Genomic DNA, 21137 nt, shown 5'->3' with positions numbered 1-21137 from the left:
CCTCCAGAAAGAAAGAGAGAAAGATGCACCTCAAACAGACATGGGGTGCATGTACTTACCTCGGTGTAGAATCTCGGTATGGGACCTCCAATATGTTACCGCTGTTGACCGGTGACGAGTTCTTGCTCCCCGATGTTGAAGAATAACACCAAAGAAGCACGCCGAGGCAAGGTCAGAGTAGAAATTAGAAATTTATTAAAGGACAGAAGAAAAGACTTCTCCCGGAGGAAGAAGGGGACCCAAAAGGTGGAATCCAGTTAGCGGGCAATGTGTTCCCCTTTTTATAGGTTTGGTGATGGAATGTAGGTGGGAAGGGTTTGGGACAAAGGAGTAATCTGGTCATTTCCCTAGTCGTCAAGTTTGCTGTTCATTAGCACTTCTTTGGGATGAGCTATCTCCAAATCTGTTGGGGGCTGTATCCTGGGCTTCATTAACATTTCTTTGGGATGGGCTGTCTTCGAGAATCTGTTGGGGGATGTTCATTAACATTTCTTCCAGGTGGACTTTGGCCTAGGGCCTTTTCGGAACTTTATTAACACTCCATGAGTTGTCCTGTTTTCCCTGAGTCATTCCCAGCATGGCCTCCATTTTAGATTTCACTCGGTATTAGACCCGATTTACCTAACTACACTGACTACCTAACTTTAAATCTGGCTTCAGTGATGGTGGTAATTGTTGGGAGCTGGCGACCACACCCTGAAAATGGCGCTGGTTTCCTGCTTCTGCTTCTTTAGCGGTTAGAGTTGTTAGAGGCAAACAACTCCTTGTAAGGCTGTGGGGCTGGGCTCTGGCCTGCTTCCGCTGCACTGTACCTATTAGACTTTTCCACGTGGTGCTAGTTCATTGGCGGGGCTGGGTACTTAAGCTAGGGCAGACCGACCGCTCGTGCTCTTTCCTGTTTTCTCATCATGCTTCAAGGGTCCTGAATAAACTGCTGAAAGAAGAATCCTGTGTCGTGTTTCCCTTGCTGGCGAGGGGTCGCGTAATGATGATAAAGTTGACATGTACACACCTACTATGTGCTGGCACCATCCTAAACATTTCATGTATATGAACTCATTTAGTCCTCATAACAATAGCAGAATTTTTATTCCCTTTTTATAAATGAAAACTCAAAAGCTAAAAGCTTAAGTAACTCGACCAAATGTACATGCTAGTAAGCAACAGAGGTAAGACTCGAACCCACACAGTCTTGACCAGAGCTCAGCTAACTCTTTCTATAAAAGGCTGTGGAGTAAACACAGTCTCTGCCATAGACATCACCGTGCAAAAGTGGCATAGTCATCAGGGCTGTGCTCCCACTAACTTTATTCATAAACCAAGCTGTGGGCTGGTCTTGGCCCACAGGCCAATCTTTGCCAACCCATGGTCTTAACTGTTCCAGGAAAAAAAAAAGGAGGGTTCACAAGCATCAATACTTTCTGGGAAATGAAATCATCATAATAAAAACAACGGAGATAAAAATAGTCATCAGCTCCTTGGCTTCTTAAACAAGGATGGTGGACAACTGAGCTCCTATTTACTAAGACATCCTGTGCACCTGGCACCACCGAGAGCAGGCAGTAGATACCACGCAGGGCACATTGGGTGGATTACACAGTCTGCTAAGTGGTGAGCCCCACGGAAAGAAGTGAGGCATGGTGGGGGGCGTGGGAGCAGGGGAGGGACGCACAAAGGGGATAACATGGCCTCGGTGAGAGGGGTGTCGCAGCAAAGGCCTTGGGAGGTGGGGACAACGCCAGCTTCCGGGTGGGGAGCAGAGCCAGTGGGAAGGCCCCTGAGAAGGACCACGCTGGCTTGTAGAGGAAGAGCGAGGGGCCAAGAAGGACCATGTCATCTTGTTCAAGAAGAGCAAGAGGTCCACCTGGCTCCTGGTCCCCTTAGTGGGGAAGGAGGAGGCTGAGAGCCCATGGGAGTCCAGTGGCATGGGCCTTTGGAGACTTGCCTTTTGCTCACAGAGGTGTGGGGACAGAGGAGTGACAGGACTGACTCAGGTAGCAAAAGGGTCACCCTGAGTGCCTTGGTTCTGGACTAGGTTTCCTGGACTCGGGTCTGACTCTAATCCTAGTTAGTGGTCAACCATCAGGTGATGTAGTTAGTCTTTCCGTGCCTGATTTCTCCTTCCGCATAACAGAAATGATAGTGGTTATCGGATCAGTAACTAAACAGATGTACAAAGAAAAAATCCAGGAGGCCCCTAAACATGATTCCAGGTACACTGTGAGCGCTGGAGGATATTGGTCATTTTAATCATTATTAAATCAGGGTTCCCAACGAGAGCTTCCCGCCTGGGGTCATGAGCTGTGTGAGCCTACAAACTCCTAGTGAGGATACACTGACCGACTGTCCTCCCCTCCACCTCTGCCCAGGACACTGCCCATCTCACACATGTGGTGATGAGTCGCCCCGGGACACGGTCCCCATGAGGAAGCGAGGCGTTTGCTGGAAAGGGAGGATCCCCACTGACGGTGAAGCTTGGGGGGCCCAGGTGCTGCAGGAAGCTGTCAGTGCTTAACATGACTCCAACCCAAGCAGCTGAAAATGAGAAACGCCTGTGGTTTCCCATGGGCCTGGGAGGAGGAGGACCCACCTGGCAGGGTTCTCCCACGTGTAGGTGGGGGTCAGCAGGGGCTGCAGCATGCTAGGTCTGTGGGGATGGAGGATCTGCACCCCAGAAGGCTCACTCCCAGGGTGCTGTCACAAGGCCTTGTTCCTCCCCACCCGGGCCCCTCAGGGCCGCTTGAGGTCCGTCCCATGGCCACTAGCTTCCACTGGGTGAGCCACGATCAGGGTGACCTAGCTCAGATGTGACACACTGTCCCTTCCCACCAGGTATCACATTCATCAGGAGCAAGTGGCCAAGGGCAGGCCACACTGAAGGGAAGGTGTGAAGTGCTGCCTGTTATAGGATTAATACCCCATAACACACTTCAAAACCCCCGTACGGAGGCTGTGAGGTCAGGGCAAAGTAGCACCACCCTTGAAAATAAGAAAAAATGACCACAGTGTGGGCTTTCACGTTGTCAAAGGAGACAAAGTTTAAATTACCCCAATTAAAAAATTGACTCTCATACACACATGCAGTGAGTAGGAGTCAACGGCTTACTATTAATATGTGAGGGAATCACAATTATAAAACCGATTATCTAAGGATGGCTCAAGGAACAAAGGTCTTTAGTATTCATTGGGAAAGAAATGCTGGAATAGGCTGGCTCAGTTACAATTTTTAAAAATTACTGCCTTTGAAATTTTGTTTATCAGACAAAAAAAAGTTGGAATTTATCAATCTTCTCCTAGTTCACATCTAACTTCAGAGAATCTGTGTCTCAGTTTGATTTCTGTTGATGAAACAAAATACCTGACACTGGGTAATTTGTGAGAAAAAGAGGTTTTGTTTGGTTGTTTGTTTTTGTTTTGTTTTGTTTTTGGCTCACAGTTCTGAAGACTGGGAGGTTCAAGATTGGCATCTGCATCTGGTGAGGTCTTTGTTCCTGGTGAGAACTCTGCAGAGTCCCAAGGCAGTATAGGGCATTTTATAGTAAAAAATAGCACTATTATGGTTTGGACGTGACCCCCAAAATATCAGGGGTCAGACAATGCAAGAAGGCTTAGAGGTGAAATCACTGGGTTATGAGAGCCTTAACCCAATCAGTGGTGGGGATGCACTGGGAGCCAACCAATAGCAATTAGTGAGACAAACCAAGGACCCATTTCTGAGGGAACTGTTAGTGGGGCCTGTTTGACAATGTGAAAGCCCACACTGTGGTCGTTTTGTCTTATTTTCAAGCTTAGGGATATATCCCAGTGCCACATCCCCAGCCATTTTTTTAATTTTTTTTTATTTTTTTTATTTTGAGATATGGTCTCACAAAGTTGCTGAGACTGGTCTTTAACTTGCAATCCTCCTGCTGCCTCAGCCTTCCGAGCTACCGGGCTCACAGGTGTGCACCACATGTGAGCTCATTGGTGCATTGCCCATTCATTCATCCTGTCTGGATTCTCATTTCAGCACGTTTTGTAATAGACAGAGCTGGTAGAGGCACCCCCGGCACCCCAGCCAGCTCGCTGCGTCTCTGCAGGGCCAGCCACGTGCATGCTCCATTCTGAATGGGCAGAACTTGAAGGAGCTCGATCAGCCCGTGGGCACACAGGGCTAATTCACTGTTGAGAATGGCACCCTGGCATTTAGGGGAAACGGTGTCCACCTCTACAATCACTTTGCAGACAAGAGCCTATTTTTCGAAAACCACTTTGTCAATAGCTTAACTCTGGAATTTGTTCTTGTAATTGGCAGTAATTTCTGAGTTGTTTCTATCTGGCCAATTTATAGTGCATTTAATTATTTTGCATAAGCAGCATCTACATTAAATTTATATTTCTGAATGCTATTTATCACATTGGTAGTCTTATGTGAATAAGAGGTTATTTTCTGTCTTTCAATCAACCCAATATTTATTTTTAAACCCCTTAAGGATTTTTTTTGTCCCACATGTTTGAATATGGTTTCTTTAAAATTCATGCTTTTACAATAAATAGTTACCGATGGTGGTCAAGATGTTGTTAAATTGTTCTGCACTGACGGGTACTAATTCAGAGCCATCACGGAGAGTCTTAAAAGCATATTGATGGATTCACAATCATGATTTTTTTTTTTTGCCAATGAGATATTTAAGAAAGATCAACTGTGGAATCATAGATGTTTGTCACAACCAAGCGCTCAATAGCAAAAATGAACCAACACAACCCAACAAAATAAGGACCAATAATAATGGGCTGGAATAAATGAATGATAAAAGACCCTTAGGAATTTTTTGCAGAGCTGTTCAAACCTAGGAAGTCATTATTCATGTTAGTGTGGGAAACGAGTCTGCTGTGGTGCCCCAGAGAGCAGCAGGTTGAGAGTGGCCTCTGTGACGCTGCAGCAGGACAGCTGTCTGCAGTGACGTGGGGGAGGAAGAGTGTCCTCCCTCACCGGATTTTTGATGGTGCATTCACGGAAGCATTCACGTTCTTCTCCTGGTTTGCTCTTCTGGATTTTCAGGTTTTTCTGCAGTGGACCTGTAGCCTACACGCTCCCCCAGTAGGAATTCCCCATGGCCTGCATCTCCATGGCCCTGGCAAAGGCAGGCAGGTGGGGAGGGGAGAGGAGGGAAGAGCTCTCTGCAGAAGCTGCTTTTCTGTGTGCTCCTCAGAGCCCCAAGGGCCCAGCTCAGAGCTGCAGGGAGGTTGTCTCCAGAAACTCCCTTCCCAGGCTGGGCGGAGCAGCAGGTGCTTCAGGAGGCTCCAGGGTGTCACATCACCCTGCTCCTCCCTGGCTTGCAGTTTCAGTCTCCTCCCAGCGACTTGGGAGGAGTGCATAAATAATCAAGTATGCACTTAAAAAGCTGGAGCATCCTCAAGGAGCCGCAGACTCCGCAGGCTCCCGCCAAGGGAAAGGAGCCACTGAGGTGTCCTCTGAGTGCTGGCAGGGCAGGCTCTCCTGACCCCAGCCCCAGAAGCCCTGGCCCAGTGGAGGTGGTCACCTGCTGGGAGGCTCAAGAGCCTGCTTGCTACCCGGGCCCCTGACAGCCCTCAGCCTTTGTCTGCACCTAAAATTTTTTTGCTGTTTGTTTCAAAATAGGGGAATCTGCACATCGAGGAATTCAAGATGGTCCTGAGCGGGGCACTGTGCTTCCGGTGAGTGTGTGGGCCTCCGAGGGGAGTGCGATCTGGGTGGACCTGTCCAGCCTTGTGAGGGCGGGAAGGACCTGCTGCCCCAGCGGGGGCTCCCATTGGAAGACAGGCGGCTGGGAGTCAGGGCCAACAGTCACTGCCCCTGCCGTTCTTCCACCCTTTCAGACTGGGACAGGCCCCGGCAGCCCGCCTCAGGGGACAAGTAACCATGGGGAAGATGGGAGCCAGGAGCCCCCTCCAAGCTCCGCTCTGCTCCCCACACCATGAGTTCATGTCACTCCAGCCACTGTGCCACCTCCTCCCTGCAGCCCTGGGGGTGGGGGAATAGAACAAAAACAATCTCCAGAGGTCTGTCCACCCACAAGTGTGTAGCGACCCAGAATCTCAGCTGTGTGTGAACTTCACAGTGAAGGGGGAGAGCAGCCCTCTCTGACTTGAGTCTCGTCTGACTGGTCCTCCATATCCTTGGTTTCCACATCCACAGATTTAAAATATACATATATATCGCATCTGCGGTGAACATGTGCAGATGATCTTGTCATTATTCTGTAAACAATGCAGTATGACAGTGTTTGCATACATTTGCATGATGGTAGGTATTGTAAGTCATCTAGTGATGATTTATGGTATGGCAGAAGACGTGTGATGCTTCTATGCAAACACTACACCAGTCTGTGTTGGGGCCTTGAGCCTGGTGGATTTCGGCGTCTGTGGGACCAGCAGCCTGGGCACTTGGGGGACGACTGGCTAGCATGTTTCAAAGTGTGTTCTATGGGCCTCAGTCCCATGGGGCTCTTTGTACATTAGAGCTCTTTGATTAAGTACATGCGGCAAGTGGTGCCTTTCCTGTCCTGGTAAGAGCTCACCGTGCCACTCAGTATGCCAGTGACTTTGGATCTTACTAAGTAATGGAGCTTGTTTAATCATGTAAGGGCAAACATGCAGCCAACGTTTACACTGCAGACTTTTCCCCAGTTAATATCTGCAGAAACCTGCTTCAGAGTACATCTTTCACCTCACAGTATATCAGAAAACCAATCAACTCATATACAAGCAATAACTAAGAAAAGTAAAATAAATCAATTTTAAATTTAGAGAAAATCCTCACTCAGAAAGGAATACATGGCCAAGTGGAAGTAAATGACCACTGAAGTCTTCAGTAATACTTGAAGACACAGATTTTAATCAGGAAGAGACCTGGGTGCTACCTAACCCATCTTTAGCAATGAGGAGACTCATTGCTAAATGAGCCCAGAGAGGGTGGGTGACTTGTTCCTGTGGCTCAGCAGCATGGACGGCAGCTGCAGTCACTTCTCTCTGAGAGACTATGTGGGGACTGTGGATAGGAAAGATTGGATAGGGTGAGACTCAGGTGGGGGCCTGGGCTCATCCCCTGGTAGGGTAGGAGCCCAGCAGGCCTGGGAGAAGGCTGGGCTGTGGTACCCAGCATTGTTGGAAGAGAGGGTGGCAAGACTCTCAGACTGGGGGACTCTGGGCCAGGGCAAGCTGCAGGAGCCCCGCTCCTCACAGCCTCCTCCTTCCTCACATTTCAGAATGAAGGACTCGGCCCTGAAGGTGCTCTATCTGCACAACAACCAGCTTCTGGCCGGAGGGCTGCACCCGGGGAAGGTCATTAAAGGTTGGTGTAGAGCAGGACCTGAGTGGTCCCCATCCGTGTCCCTCTGCGGGAGGCACATGAGGAGGCTTCCCAGCAGGCCTGCAGACCTCAGCAGCAGGGGACACTGTGTGGCCTCGTGCTTACCCACATGCTGTGGTGGATCTTCTCTGACAGTGTCCACCTGTCCACCTGGGCACTCCTAAGGGTCACTGGAGCCAGTGGGCCCTCTGCTGTAGTGTGCACATGTGTGCTGCTGCGTGTGTGAGCATTGTGTGTGTGTGCATGGGGTGGGGGGTGCAGGGGGAGCTAATCCACTTCTGGGAGGCTCATAAAGACAGGGCTCAGAACGGAGGCCTGGGCTTCAAACGAGGTGCTGGGGAGGGTCTCTTGAGGTTGGAGACAGCTCTAAATGTGGGGGCTGCAGTGTCAGGTGGCACCAGGTGCTTCTGTGCCTTGATGTCCACTCTGGGTCAGTGGCAGGAGGGTGGCCTTCCCCCTGTGACAACTGCTGAAAGATTCCCCTTCTGCCCAGCGTGGGGACAGGAGGCCTCATGCTGGCCCTGCTCCCAGAGTCCAAGAATGGGGAGAGGGAAACAAAGGCCCCCAAAGGCCCGTACCTTGACTCTTGCCCACAGGTGAGGAGATCAGTGTTGTCCCCAATCGGTCACTGGATGCCAGTCTGTCTCCAGTCATCCTGGGTGTCCAGGGAGGGAGTCAGTGCCTGTCATGTGGGACAGAGAAGGAACCAACTCTGAAACTGGAGGTGAGCCCTGTCCCTTGTCCTCACCATCTGGAGACTAAGCCGGCCAGTTCTGAGGCTGGGCACTGCCTCTGGGCACCTTAGGGACCCAGCAAGCTGCTGCTGGTTGCGGCTCTGCCTGCTCCCTAAGGGCTCTGCCTAGCTCTGACCTCCCACTGTCCGCCCCTGCCCCTCACCACTGCTCCTTGCCCCTGCCCCTGGCCCCTGCCCCTTGCCCCTGCCCCTCACCCCTGCCCCTCACCCCTGTCCCTTGCCCCTGCCCCTCACCCCTGCCCCTCTGCTGGCAGCCGGTGAACATCATGGAGCTCTACCGCAGTGCCAAGGAGTCCAAGAGCTTCACCTTCTACCGGAGGGACATGGGACTCACCTCCAGCTTCGAGTCGGCCGCCTACCCAGGCTGGTTCCTCTGCATAGTGCCCGAGGCTGACCAGCCTGTGAGGCTCACCCAGATCCCCTAGGACGCTGCCTGGGACACCCCCTGGGATGCCCCCATTACGGACTTCTACTTCCAGCCCTATGATTAGGGCCATGGTTGCCCTCACAACTCCCTGGGCAGCGCCAGCTCCAGTGGGGGCAGGGTTGAGGGGGACCGTCCCTGCTCTCAGAATTCAGGGCACCCAGCCATGCTCCCTTCTTCTGGCCTCAGTTTGGGGATCAGTACCCACATTCATTGCCCACGGGGTGGTCCTACTGTGGAACCTTAAAACACCATGTGGGATTCCTTCATGCTTAAAGGTGCCTGACTCAGCGCCCAGGTGCCCACTGAGGTCCTGTCACCCCCCGGGGTGCAGGAGAGGGAGGTGGCCACAGGTAGATGGACCACGATCCCCTGCTGGTCCAGCCCCTCCCCATTCCTGCCATGGCCTTCCTCTTCCATCTCTGCCTCTTCCTCTGGCCCTGGGCCTGGGAGGGCCTGGGAGGGTGTCACTGGGGAAGCAGCTTCATCTCAGAAGATAGGAGGTGGGCATCCCATCTCTTTTAGAAACCCAAGATACAAAGAAAACCTCCAGTGCTGGTCTCTCCTCCCATGGAAAGATGCTTACAGCACGTTGTGAAGAGCATATTACAAAGTCAGAGCTCTTGCCATTTCTTTTGAATTTAAAAGAAATACCTAAGTATATATTTCTGAATCAAACCTCTCTGGAAGGAACGGCAGTAGCAGCAGGGTCTGGGTGGTGGTGCTATAGGCGACTTTTCTATTTTTATTTTTAATCTGCTTCCTACTTTTTCCATCATGAGGATGGGTTCCCATTGTCATTATAAAAAAGATGTTAGGAGGGACCTTGAGGGAAGTGGAAAAGACACCCTTTCTGACTGTCCTCAGCCTCTGCTTCCCTGGACGGAAACTCAAGCTGAGTTGAGCCCAGCTGCTCTGGGGGGCAGATGCAGGGGCAGAAACCTCCCCAGCAAAGCGCCAAGAAGAGGAATGTGATGGGCTTGTGTGGCTGGAGTCTCCAGGGTGAGGGAGTTGCAGAAAAAACCCCAGACAAAAGACAGACAGAACAAATGAAAAAACAACAACAGTAACAAAAAGCCTATATAATAAAAACTTTTTTAAAAAATGAAAGTCAACCTCAGCAACTTAGTGAGGCCCTCTGCTACCCAGTGAAACCCTGTCTCTAAAGAACATAGCAAAAAAGGGCTGGGGATGTGGCTCAGTGGTTAAGTGCCCCTGAGTTCAATCCCTAGTACCATCATCATCATCACCATCATCGTCATCATCATCATCACAACAACAATAAAATGTCAATAATAATTTTTAAAATCCTGTGCTTGGAGCTGGAATGGCCCACAGTCCCTGGAAGTCCAAGATCTGGGATCAGCTCCCAAGAGGGCTGCTGTACCAAATGAATAGTGTCCTCCCTGAGTTCATGTCCTTCCTGGACCTCAGCCTGTGGCCTTCCTTTGGGATGGCGTCTTTACGGATGGTTGCCACAGGGTCAGGCTGCATTAGCGTGGACTAAATTCTCCTGTGACTAGTGTCCTTGTAAGAAGAGGACCCAGAGACTCAGAGGAAGCACCGGGAGGTTGGACTGAGGCTGCCACTCGCCAAGGCAGGACATCAGGACAGTGGCAACCTCCTGGATTGTGAGAGAATACATCTTTGTTGTTTGACGCATGAAGTGTGTGGTGATTGGCTGCACAGCCGCCGTGACCCCACCTCCTGGAATTCACACCCTGTATGCCTGCCTCCCACACCGGGCCAGTGGGATGTGGCTAAAGTGACTGATGGCTTGCTGCCTGTGAGAGTAAGTTATAGGAGACACTGGGCCTTCTATCTTGAGATGCCTTCTCTCTCTCTCTCTCTCTCTCTCTCTCTCTCTCTCTCTCGCTATCCATCTCTCTTCCTCTTCTCCGGCTGGCTCTGTAGCCTCCTACGTACACCCATGTGAAAAACCAGAGTCTCCAAACCACAGCCACAGGCATGGAACCAGTCCTGCAGCCTGTCTGGCCTTCAGTGATGACAGCCGCCCAGCCGACAGCTGGTTTGCAGCCTCCTGACAGAGAGCAGAGCCGTCCAGAGTTCTGCCCCAGAGACTGTGTGAGCTCATTGCTCGGTTCTGGAGTAACTTGTTCTGAAGTGTAGATAATAAAGGCCCAAGGAAGGGGGATTCACTGCATTCATTTGATTATGATTGTAATTTCTCCAATTTTTTCCTTCTCAAAATGAACTCCGACCCTTTATTGATCCAAATAGTCTATTTAAATGCCTATAGTGCAAAATTTGCTAAATGTTCTCTGCTTCGGGAAGGGTTAGATCATCCTTGACTGCTGCACACATCTAGTTCTACAAGCCAGGGTCTGTTCCAGTGTCCCTACCAGTATCCTGAGGATTGAACACAGAAGCCACAACAGGGTCCCATATCTGAGCCTCAGCTATTCCACATGCAGCTCACCTGTTGGACCAGACTGGCAGGTTCAAAGCCTTCAGAGGGAGTGGCAAGTACAGGGTCAGGACAGGAGGGATGACCTCCATGGGCCTTAGCAACTCCAGCTCAGCACTGCTGAGGTCTCCATGGGCTCCAGGTACCAGGCTGTGTTTCTGTACACCTGTTCCTGTTCCCGCTCTCTGTGGGTCCAGACACAGTCTTAGGATGCCCTTCTGCTCTGGGGCTCTTCACCACCATCCCTGTCTAGAGAAACTGCCCATCTTTCATACCCTGCTAAGATGTCACGTCCTCCAGGAAGCCTCTGATGAACTGAGAGCCCTGGTCATCTGTTCTGGCAATGCTTCATGTCCACCCCCTTGCAGTAAGTTGGCTTGGAGTCTGTGGCCCCAGGATGACCTCAAGGTTAGGGCTTCTGAACATAAGTTTGCTTGGCAAACACTGGAATCTAGTGAGCATGGAATGTGGCCACTCTCTCTCCACCCTGGAACATTCTCTCCCTCTCCTCCACCCATCTAAGCCTCTAAGGGTGGAGCTTAAATTCCACTTCATTCTTGAAGGTTTCTCCAGCCTGAAGTGATTTGCTTCACCATTTACGGGATGACAGGATTCACAAGGGCTTCTGCCTAGACGAGCAGGCATTTATAAGTCAGTAGGAAAAGGAGGACATTAAACACTACCTTGGGGTATGTGTGGCCGTGGGTGCTAGCACCGTGGGTGTTCAAGTGAAAAAGACCTGGTGGTTTCAGATTTCTGCAATTGCTGATTAAACTGTAGGCCTGGACCAGTGTCACAGAAACACAATCTCCACATCATGTGGGGGTCATGCCAGCTCCAGAAATGGAAGAGCAGAGGAGGTCCCAAGGGCAGGTCACAAGGGAAGAGGTGAAGCTGCTGAGGGTCTTCATGCTGAAGAAGCAGCACACAGGGAGCCCTGCAGATACCCAAAGTTCTGCCGAGTAGAAGAATATCCTTGTTGTGTCATTCCAGAAAGCACAAATAGGATAGACGGGTGGAAATGATGTGGAGACGGTTTTTCCTGAATGAGCCCAGATTTTTAACCACAAACTCCACAAACATTGTTAGTGCTTCTTCCAGAGGTTGTGCAGTCCCTGGCCTTAGAGATGTGGAGGAAAAGTCTCATCAACCTACATCTCCAGAGCTCCATAACACAGACCTCTCCATCTGGAGGGACACCAGGACATCATGTCCAAGATCATTTTAATTTCTCAAGATTTTTTTTTAACCAAGGAGTTTCTCTGCAACTGTGGTCTCCAACATGCCCTTGGTCCACAGCTTAGAGATTCTGGTCATTTAAATTATCTTTCAAGTGTTTATGACTTTGCTCCCAGCTGAATTGTGAAGCTGCTTAACAGCAGGAACTGAGCACTGTTCATGTCTTTGTCATAGAACAGATAGAAGCTTGGTAAACATGCACTTACTGCCTGATGTGACACCCATGCTTTACTCCTTCCCACAGAGAGGAGGGAGAGTGGGAGGAGTGGAGAGTGAGCGAGCGCTGGCTGTAGAAGCAATGTTCTGGCCTCCCTCCTGCCCATCTTCTCTCCCTTCTCGTCCTGCAACCGTCTGGGTCTTGGATGGACCCCTCCAATCTCCCCATCAAGCCCTCTATGGAAATTTACAAATGATAAGAGAGAGAGAGAGAGAGAGAGAGAGAGAGAGAGAGAGAGAGAGAGAGAAATGAATTAGAGAAAGGCTGCTAGTCTCCAGTGGGCATGACACCAACCTCTTTGCCCCTTGTCATAGATGGATGGGTGGATGGGAAAGTGGATCTATGGATGGATGGATGGATGGATGGATGGATGGATGGATGGATGGATGGATGGATAGAGAAATATGAGGATGGGTGGGTGGGTGAATGATGGAATGAATAGATGATTAGATGGGTGGATGGATGAATGGATGGGTGGACAGCCTGGGTTAGGTAATGTCAGTTAGGGAACTGGGTATTCAGTGCTGCCCTCTTTTACTGTCATCTTTCCTGTTAGTGTGGGGCACATAGCACCTGGCCAGTCCCAGGGTGAATATAATAAGGTCAACAGCTTCCACAGTTGGGTTTCCTTAAATGATCTGTTTCATCAAGGTGATGCCAACTAATTAAACCTATTGAAAAGCAGAGGCACCCCCCCACCTTTCCAAATAGGGCCACACACTCATGATGCTCTCAGCCCCTGATGTCCCTTTCAGGTGCTTTCAGTAATCTTCAGACCTACCCTATGTCCCAAGTAACCACATCCCAAGCCTTGATGGAGCCCCGTGGGTCACCGTTGATGTCTGACCCCACACTGTGTCCCCGGCTGCCAAACCAATAATAACATGGCCAATGACAGTAGCCACAGAGTGGGGCTCAGTGCCTGGCCTCTGTCAGGGCTTTATGGGTGACTCTCGCCCCCTTCGATAAATACTCATTAATCTCCCCACCTTCTTATTATCCATACTGTGTCAAAGGCATTGTGAAATCTCTGGGCTCTTCTTCCTCCCTGTCCTGGAATCAATGGCAGCGACTGCCGCAGGCTCGACCCACCCTCACCCACATACAAAGGCAGGGCCGAGGCCCTGGAGAGAGCAGTTGGAGGCTCCGACACCAGGGTTCCAGGTGCCCGGATCTGCAGGTCAGTGGTGGGCTGGCCGTCTTGCCTTCTTCTTTTTCTTCTATGTCCCCAAAATGTCCCCTTCTTAGTGCCCCCTGTCAAGCCATCTGGTTAACAAAGAATCCCCTTCATAGAATTGGGGGGACGGTCGGTAGATCTAGCAGCTCATGGTGGGATCTGGGGAATGGTTTAGGCTAAATCAAGTCTAGATTTTTAAATACTGAGAACCTTGGACTTTCCAAGACAATGCCAGAAGGCAGCATCTAGGCCAGTGAGGTCAAGTCTAGTGTTTGGTGAACTCGGGAGACCTTGGGGATGTCTAGTGCCTGCTCTGGTAGACAAGAGGCACACCAGCAGGGTCCCCGCGTCTTCGTCACACCCTGTTCAGCAAAAGCAGTATGTTCAGTAGTTTCTGTGTAAACTCTCACTGTGAAAACTGGTGACCTTGCCCAACCTCTCATTCCAAGGAGAGGTAAATTGGAGGTTTAGGCACAAAAGGCAGCAAGGCAAATAGTTGGCCGAGTTAGGTCTGGAACCCAGCCTTGCCATTCACAGCCTGGGGTGTGCATTCCCATGTCCTGCTCATGAGCACCCGGGTCTGTCCGCCGGGCGGCTGGGGAGAGCATCGGGAGAGCTGGGTGCCAGGCTTCGTGACCTCAAGAGCTTACCGGCTTTTACAAGAGGAACAAATGTCTTAATGGACATTAAACCACAGTGACACTTAATAGGCCTTCAGAGCAGGGTTACAGCAGTCAAGGAAGGTCATTAAACTCTGAGTCACGGAACCAAAGAGAATCTGACATAGAAAGAACCCGAGCCCTGTCATCTAACCCTGGGATTTACAGACACTGACCCTGAAGACGGGCTGTTAACCTGAGCACTGGCTGTCACAGTTGGGTTTCCTTAGATGACATGACCCTGCATGTCTGGGTTCTTTGTGTGAATAGTTAATGGGACAGAACTGGATACTCTTCTATGTGGACACCAATGTCCAGCAATCTTAATACTAGAGCTCTGGATGGACAGCGGTGAGAGAAATTGAGAAGCAAGTTAAGGATGCCCTCTGCGAAGGTGAGGAAGGAGCCTGCTGCCTGTAGAGGTGACTCGTGCCACCGATAACAGTCAGATGGGGCCAAGTGGTGGCAAAACGAGGAGCCACTTCAGATTCCAGAGCTGGGTGGGACGTGGTGAGAGAAGAGCTGAGAACAAGTCCAGGGGCCTCACAAGGGCTGGGCTGGGTTGAAGGCAGAAGAGCAGGAATGCAGTGGAGTTGTGTGGCCATTGAGAGCCGGGAGTTGTCAAAGGAGCCATCCACTGGGATTTGAGGACAAGGCAGACACACAGAGAGGTGGGAGCCAGGTTTGGTTCTCCTCAGGTTTTGAATTTGATAATGAATTTGATGAGCCCAATGCCTATTCTGGAGGTGTGAGGAATGGAACTGAGAGGGAAGTGGGTGGGAGGAGGAGAAGCTGACCACCACAAGCTTAGGTACAGGTGGTGGAGTGCAATGGTGGGATACCCAAAGTGTAATGGCGGGGTGTACTACAGATGGCTGGAGGTCAAGGTGTGGAGACATTAGATCAAGAGGTCACTGCGGTGGGAAGCCATGGACTGCAGCTCCACAGGACATGGCACAGAAGTGCTCAGGACATGGTGTGGTGACCTTTGGGACAGCTCCAGAAGGAGGGAGAATCTCCAATGGACCTGAGACAGAGAGGACAGGTGGGAAGGGCATCACCCAATGTCAAGCCTTCCTGGGAGCCAAGAGGTCAAAGCAGACCCCGTGGATGTTGCTCCACAGGAGCTAACACCATCTCGGAGAGAACAGACTCCACGTAGATGATGTGCAAGGGGCGAGGAGAGGCCAGGGCAGCTGTGATGTGCAGGGGGATGAGGAGAGGCCAGGGCAGCTGTGATGTGCAGGGGGATGAGGAGAGGCCAGGGCAGCTGTGATGTGCAGGTGGACATGGACAGAGCTCAGCACCACTGGTCACTGGGATTCGACCCAGCAGAAAAGTGAGGAGGTCTGAGACAGCTAGAGGTCATGTCCAGGGAGTAGTAAAGGAGGAAAGAGGGATAGAGGCCAAGGTTCAGTGCAAGGTCATCTGGGGCCTAAAGGGAAGCGAAGGCTTGAGGAGGGAACTCGAGGTGCACTGGGAAGGGCCTCGGCACAGGGGCAACCCAGGGGTCTCCCAGCGGCCAACTTCTCAGCCCTACTCACCACCTCTCAGTGTAGCCAGGACCCAGGCAGAGAGGCCCAATATGGAGTCCATGGGACCCCCGCTAGGGTGGGTTACAGAACCAGAGGGTTCAGTGGGGCTGGACCACCACTGAGCTTCCGCCTGCTCTGTGAGCCGACTGACCAGGAGGGGCAGTCTTCAGCCGCACACAAGGCCCTTTGCTTAGGCCCGCCCCTTCTGGATCTCAGTGCACGTAACTGGCTGTCCACATCTGAGGCCACCACCAAAGGTGCCTCGGCAGTGTGGCTAGGTGGGAGCACATCGTGGGCTGGACTCTAGGCCACACTGCTCTTGGACCACCTGGACTGGGTGTTGGTTGGTACTTTGTAACTAGAAGTATGGTCCAGGGAACAGCAGCGTGAAAACTGCCCAGTTGCATGTTTGAAAGGCAAAGTCTTGGTCCCTGTCCCAGACCCAGGGAACCAGTCTGCAGTTTATCCAGAGCTGCAGGTGACTGGCATGTGCACTGAACAGTGGGAAGGACGGAGCTGGCACACCGAGGCCCAAGGCTGGCCATCACTGAACCGCCTCAGGCCTCACTCAGTACCCTCAGCCCCTGAAATAATCTCCATCAGAGTCCCCAGGTGCTGGATGCTGTGGCGCTCACCTGTCATCCCAGCTGCTCAGGAGGCTGAGGTAGGAGGATGGCAGGTTCAAAGCCAGCTTCAGGAACTTAGTGAGGCCCTAAAAACTCAGTAAGATCCTATCTCAAAACAAAATATAAAAAAGGACTGGAGATGTGGCTCAGTGGTTAAGTGCCCCGGAGTTCAGTCCCCAGTACCCCCCCCAAAAAAAAAGTCCCCCAGGTGATCCAGGTGGTCAAGCATGTTTGGGAGCCAATGATTTTTGACTGAACATTTTTTTTTAATTAAAAAAACAACTTTATATTACAAAGAAACTTTGGGGTTATTATAGGAAAAATGTGGAAAGCTGTTAAAAAGTCACTCATAATCCTATCGGTCATAGACAAGTGTCATAAAAACACTAGCTGTCTTTATTAACACGTGTGCATCTCTGTATGTGTGTGGACGTGCTGTCATGTACGTATTATTCATAACCTGCGTGTTTCCCAGGTGTATTTGAAAATTTCACCTTCTAAACCTTCGTCGATGATGTCACCTTCAGTGTACACATACGTCTTCTTTACTGCAATTGCTGTAATTTTTTTGACCAATCGCCTGTTAGGTTCATTGAGAACACTTAGGCTTTTCCCATCTTCACCATATTATAAAAAGCGATGCAGTGTGCATCGTAATAACTGGACATTTGGGCAATCTGTCATTTTATTTAGACCAAGGAGAACTCATACCAACTCAGAGCTGTGGGATGACCCTAACGCCCGTGTCCAGCCAGCATCTGCCCCCTTACCCTGCTCTCCTTCACTCCCATCAACCCCCAACTCTTGCCTCAAGGCCCAGGGATCCAAAGTGACCTGCCCAAGGGGACAGTGGCAGATCCAGGATCCAAGGACACCTTGGTTTCGGCCCTACTTCTTCAGCTCCCAGGCCATGGGGCTTGAGCTCACAGCCACAGCCGATCCCCTCGCCCGCCGCCCCAATGCCCGGGGTATCACCCTGCCCCTCTAGCCCTGCTCCTTCTGGTGGCCCTCTGGGCTTCTTTCCTGTCTCATTTCCTGTGTTCCTGTCTTCTTTCCTGTCTCATTTCTCTTCCCTTCTCAGTTAGCTGGGCCCACATGGGGAGAGGGAGGAAGGCTGCTCAGGGACTCCACAGACGCCCCTGGCCAACTGCAGCCCTGGCCATTCTCACGGTTGGCTGCTTTCCATGCCTGAATTTGGGCTGGCCTTTCTGCAGGTGGTCATTTCCTGGTGGCACTCTGGGGTAGGATGACCCCCCCTGAGGAAGGAGCAGGGTCCTGTGAAGCTTTGCACCCGGGCTTTCACAGGGACAGTCTCTTTGCAGGAGCCTCTGACTCTGAGGGCTGACCCGTTTTCCACAGGGAGCACACCAGGACAGGGGGGTGGGCTCCTTTAAGGCCCTGCAGAGCAACATGAGTCCCTGGGAAGGGTGTGCCTAGCCCTGCAGGAAGACCCTGCCTGGCCGGTGGCTGGAGAGGCCTCATAGCCATGCTGCTCTTCCCTCTGCGCTCCGGCTCTGGGACATGGAAGCCCTTGCTAGGTCAGGGGACAGGAATGTGGTGACCTCCAGGCTGGGAAGTGGGACAGGACCTGCTTCAGGTTCATCTCCAGCTGTGGGGCTCAGTCACACAGCCCCTCTCAGCCAGGAAGCGTCCTGCTAAGTTATTTGGGGGAGCTGTCTTCAAGTTTCCCAGAGCTAGCACCAGAGATGGGCATAAGTGAGCGCATGTGTGTGCGCACACACACATGTGCACACGCACAGGCACACACCCCCTCTAGGCTCACAACCCTGCTGGCTCCTCCTGATCCCCAGTGAGGAAGACACAGAGCTCCTTGGAGCTGGATGGGCTGGGCTGGGGCGCTGCTGGATTCCAGCAGGCTGGTTAGAGCTAGGTGGCTTTTGCAGCCTGTTGCAGGTGACTCTGTGCCCCTGGGTGACTCTACACCCTGGATGCGTGCCCCTGCCTGCTGCCCCTGCTGTGTGCCTGGCACTATGCTGAGAAGTAGACGCTGCATGGAGTACAGTCTCTGACCTTGCCCTGCTAAAGATCCCAGTCTGGGGATTTAAAGCTGGATGACATTGTCCAGCACTATGCCATTTCTTCACACCCCAGCTGACCTAGAGCCCCCAGCTCCATGGCCCATTTGCCTACAGTGAAGGCCAGCAGCAGAATCCTGCCATGGCTGGCAGGAGTGGGTGGAGAACCCCAGCTCTCTCACCCTGTAGGAAGGCTTCTATTAGTAGCATGATCTACATGGACCCCCAGCACTCCTTATCAGAACTGTGCTTAGTCACTCAGTGACAACAACTGGCTGGTACACCCTGTCTTCCAGTTCCTAATCACTTCCTGTTCCCACCTGGAGTTTTCTAGCATCGCCTTCCAAGGAAACTACTTTCTAACAAATATGGATCCTAGAGTCCCCACACTTTACCTCAGGGAAGCCAGAGCATGAAAGAAGGTTCTAGAAAGATGTACAGTGATCCCAGTCTATCTGGCCATTTTATGTCTGAATTTATAGTACTCCTTGGCTGCTCTGACTGCCCTGATAGGTTTAGGAGGAAAGACAAGCCATATTTTGGGATGTAAAATACATTCAGGCCGAGTCACTTTCACACAACCTACCAAGTAGGGGTAGAATCTCATGAAATTTTAAGTACAACAGAATGCCGAATGCCTACTCATTCCAGTGAAGACATGCTGCAAATAAGACTTAGAAGACATGCTGCAAACAAGTCTTAGAAAAGTGTCCTCAGAGAAGATTCTGTCATTCTGCATTTGCTTCTGAAAGTTGAAGCACACAGTTCTAATGAGCCCAGGAGGACAAGGTTGATACCCAGTTGAGTTGGCATATGATGTGCCAGAGCTCAGGACTTCAGGGCTGCTGTCAGGTGGTTCCTGGGCTCTTCTGGTCCTCACCTTCACTCAGTGTATTTTTGTTGGTGATGTAGTTCAGCAATGGATTACTGGCCCAGAGACTTGTTCAGTATTGCTCAGCAGTAGCAAAACACTGTCACCAGTTGTAGGTAGTCAACTCCAGGTGAGAAACTTGATAGATGTTAATGCTCACGGCTTCAAACCGGCAAGCTGCTTCTCAGTGATCATGCTCTCTAAAATATACACCATGCTAAATTGTGTGGAAGAATTCTACGTCTAGCCAAACCACAGGTGCTCTCAAAAGCCATCCCAATAACATTTACAGGATTCACTCTCCAAAGCAAGCTTGCCAATGCCTGAGCACCCACACACTCTATTGGCGCCAACCTCACCTCCTTTTAGAATGCACACATCCACCAAGATATCACTGCCTGTGGTAGTTGAACAACTTTTCCAATGGACGAGGTGGATGTGAATGTAACACGTGAATGAATTAGCATTTACCAACAACTGGAAGAAAAAAATCCATTCTCTAAGATATGATGGCGGAGCTGCTCTGTGATCTAGATCATCCCCCGCTCTCCTGCATCCTCTCTGTTTGCCTCTGCCTGGATGGACCTCCAACTCAGCCCAGAAGGATGTGTCCTTTCTAGTCAGAAGCCCTGTCATGGCTTCCAATTCCAGGCCCTGATTCCTGGTTAACTGCAGCCAGAGCTCGCTTTCAAGGTAGTCTCTTCAGATCCCTTCCCTACCCTAACCACAGTGTGGGCTCTGGCCCCACCCTGACTCTCTACACCACCATTCCACATTATTGTCTTCTTCTCCCTCATTGTGACCCAGGACTACCCATGACCATGACCAACTGTTGAACCAGGTTCCTCAGAGGGTAGAAATGACCAGAGATTGCTAACTTGAAGATTTCACAAATAGTTAATAAGACATCCTGACTAGTCAAATGACATAAGAGGAAGTCAATGAATTCTAACCTCAAGGGAAAATCCTACAGTACACTGGCTGTCAAATTCAGCTACATACACACTGGAGCCACCTGGGAGCTGTGCATAGTACTGACCGCTGGACCACCCACTGGCCCTGGGCTGATGGAATGGTTCTGGGCTAAGATGGGACACTGGGGTTTGTAAATTACCAGTTAAGTATAATATAAAGCAAACTTTGAGAACACTGCTTTTTCCCCACATGAAGAACTGTGTGCATACAGATGCAGAAGTACACAAATCTGCAGCATAAGGCTCCTTGAGATCCATAGATTAAATGCACTGCAGTCACCAGCATCCTGGCTAGGAACACCACCAGCCTCCTATTTCACCTTCCCAGGTGATCACAGCCCTGCCATCCAAGCATGGAGGAGTCCTCCCTGCTGAGAGATTTCAGTGTGGAGAATGGAGAGCCCCTCTCTCCTCAGAGTCCCTGCTTTGACAACAAGTGCACTGGAGAAGTTTGAATCAAGTGGGAGGCACATGGGCAGGCTCCCTAGATGAGGCCCTATTGAAGGGAATCTACATTTCCAATGGAACAGATACTTAAGAGAGAAACTGAGAGTGCCGGCTCTGAGAAGCGGTTCCACTTCATGCAGCTTCAACCAGAAACAAACCTCAATGTGCTTACAGAGAACAAGACCGTTCCTTCAATTGGAAGTTGCATGCACAAAATGCTTCTGTTCTGCACTTCCAAGCTTTTCTCAGCCAGCACGTTCAGACGACGTTTATACCCAAAGTGCAAATTGTGCTACCCAGAGATCCCTTGGGACATCACCAATATTCACGTGGAACATTGGATGGTTGACAAGATTAATGGCCCAGAGTTTCATTGAAATATTTTTCTCAATTTTTTTGAAAACTCACTGGAAACGAAGG

The 21137-nt window shown here is 50.9% G+C and overlaps 1 protein-coding gene across 1 annotated transcript; it reads left to right on the top strand.

Annotated features, from left to right (window-relative positions):
- Positions 1 to 5647: 5647 nt before the first annotated feature.
- Positions 5648 to 8509, top strand: LOC144255704 (interleukin-36 receptor antagonist protein). Its single transcript, XM_077800487.1, has 4 exons — positions 5648 to 5676; positions 7227 to 7312; positions 7927 to 8054; positions 8339 to 8509. Exons 1-4 carry the CDS (start codon positions 5648 to 5650, stop codon positions 8507 to 8509), a joined length of 414 nt encoding a protein of 137 aa, XP_077656613.1.
- The last annotated feature ends 12628 nt before the right edge of the window (positions 8510 to 21137 follow it).

Source organism: Urocitellus parryii, chromosome 7 (genome assembly GCF_045843805.1).
Source record: "Urocitellus parryii isolate mUroPar1 chromosome 7, mUroPar1.hap1, whole genome shotgun sequence".
NCBI classification, from domain to species: domain Eukaryota; kingdom Metazoa; phylum Chordata; class Mammalia; order Rodentia; family Sciuridae; genus Urocitellus; species Urocitellus parryii.
Note: the sequence above shows the minus strand (reverse complement) of the source record. Positions and strands in the feature narration are given on the sequence as shown.

Bases quoted from the DNA above. Each gene is read 5' to 3' on its own strand.
- LOC144255704 (XM_077800487.1), top strand. From the start codon at position 5,648: ATGGTCCTGAGCGGGGCACTGTGCTTCCG. The intron at 7,313-7,926 runs GTTGGTGTAGAG...TCTTGCCCACAG, and splicing joins CCCGGGGAAGGTCATTAAAG to GTGAGGAGATCAGTGTTGTC. The intron at 8,055-8,338 runs GTGAGCCCTGTC...CTCTGCTGGCAG, and splicing joins AACCAACTCTGAAACTGGAG to CCGGTGAACATCATGGAGCT.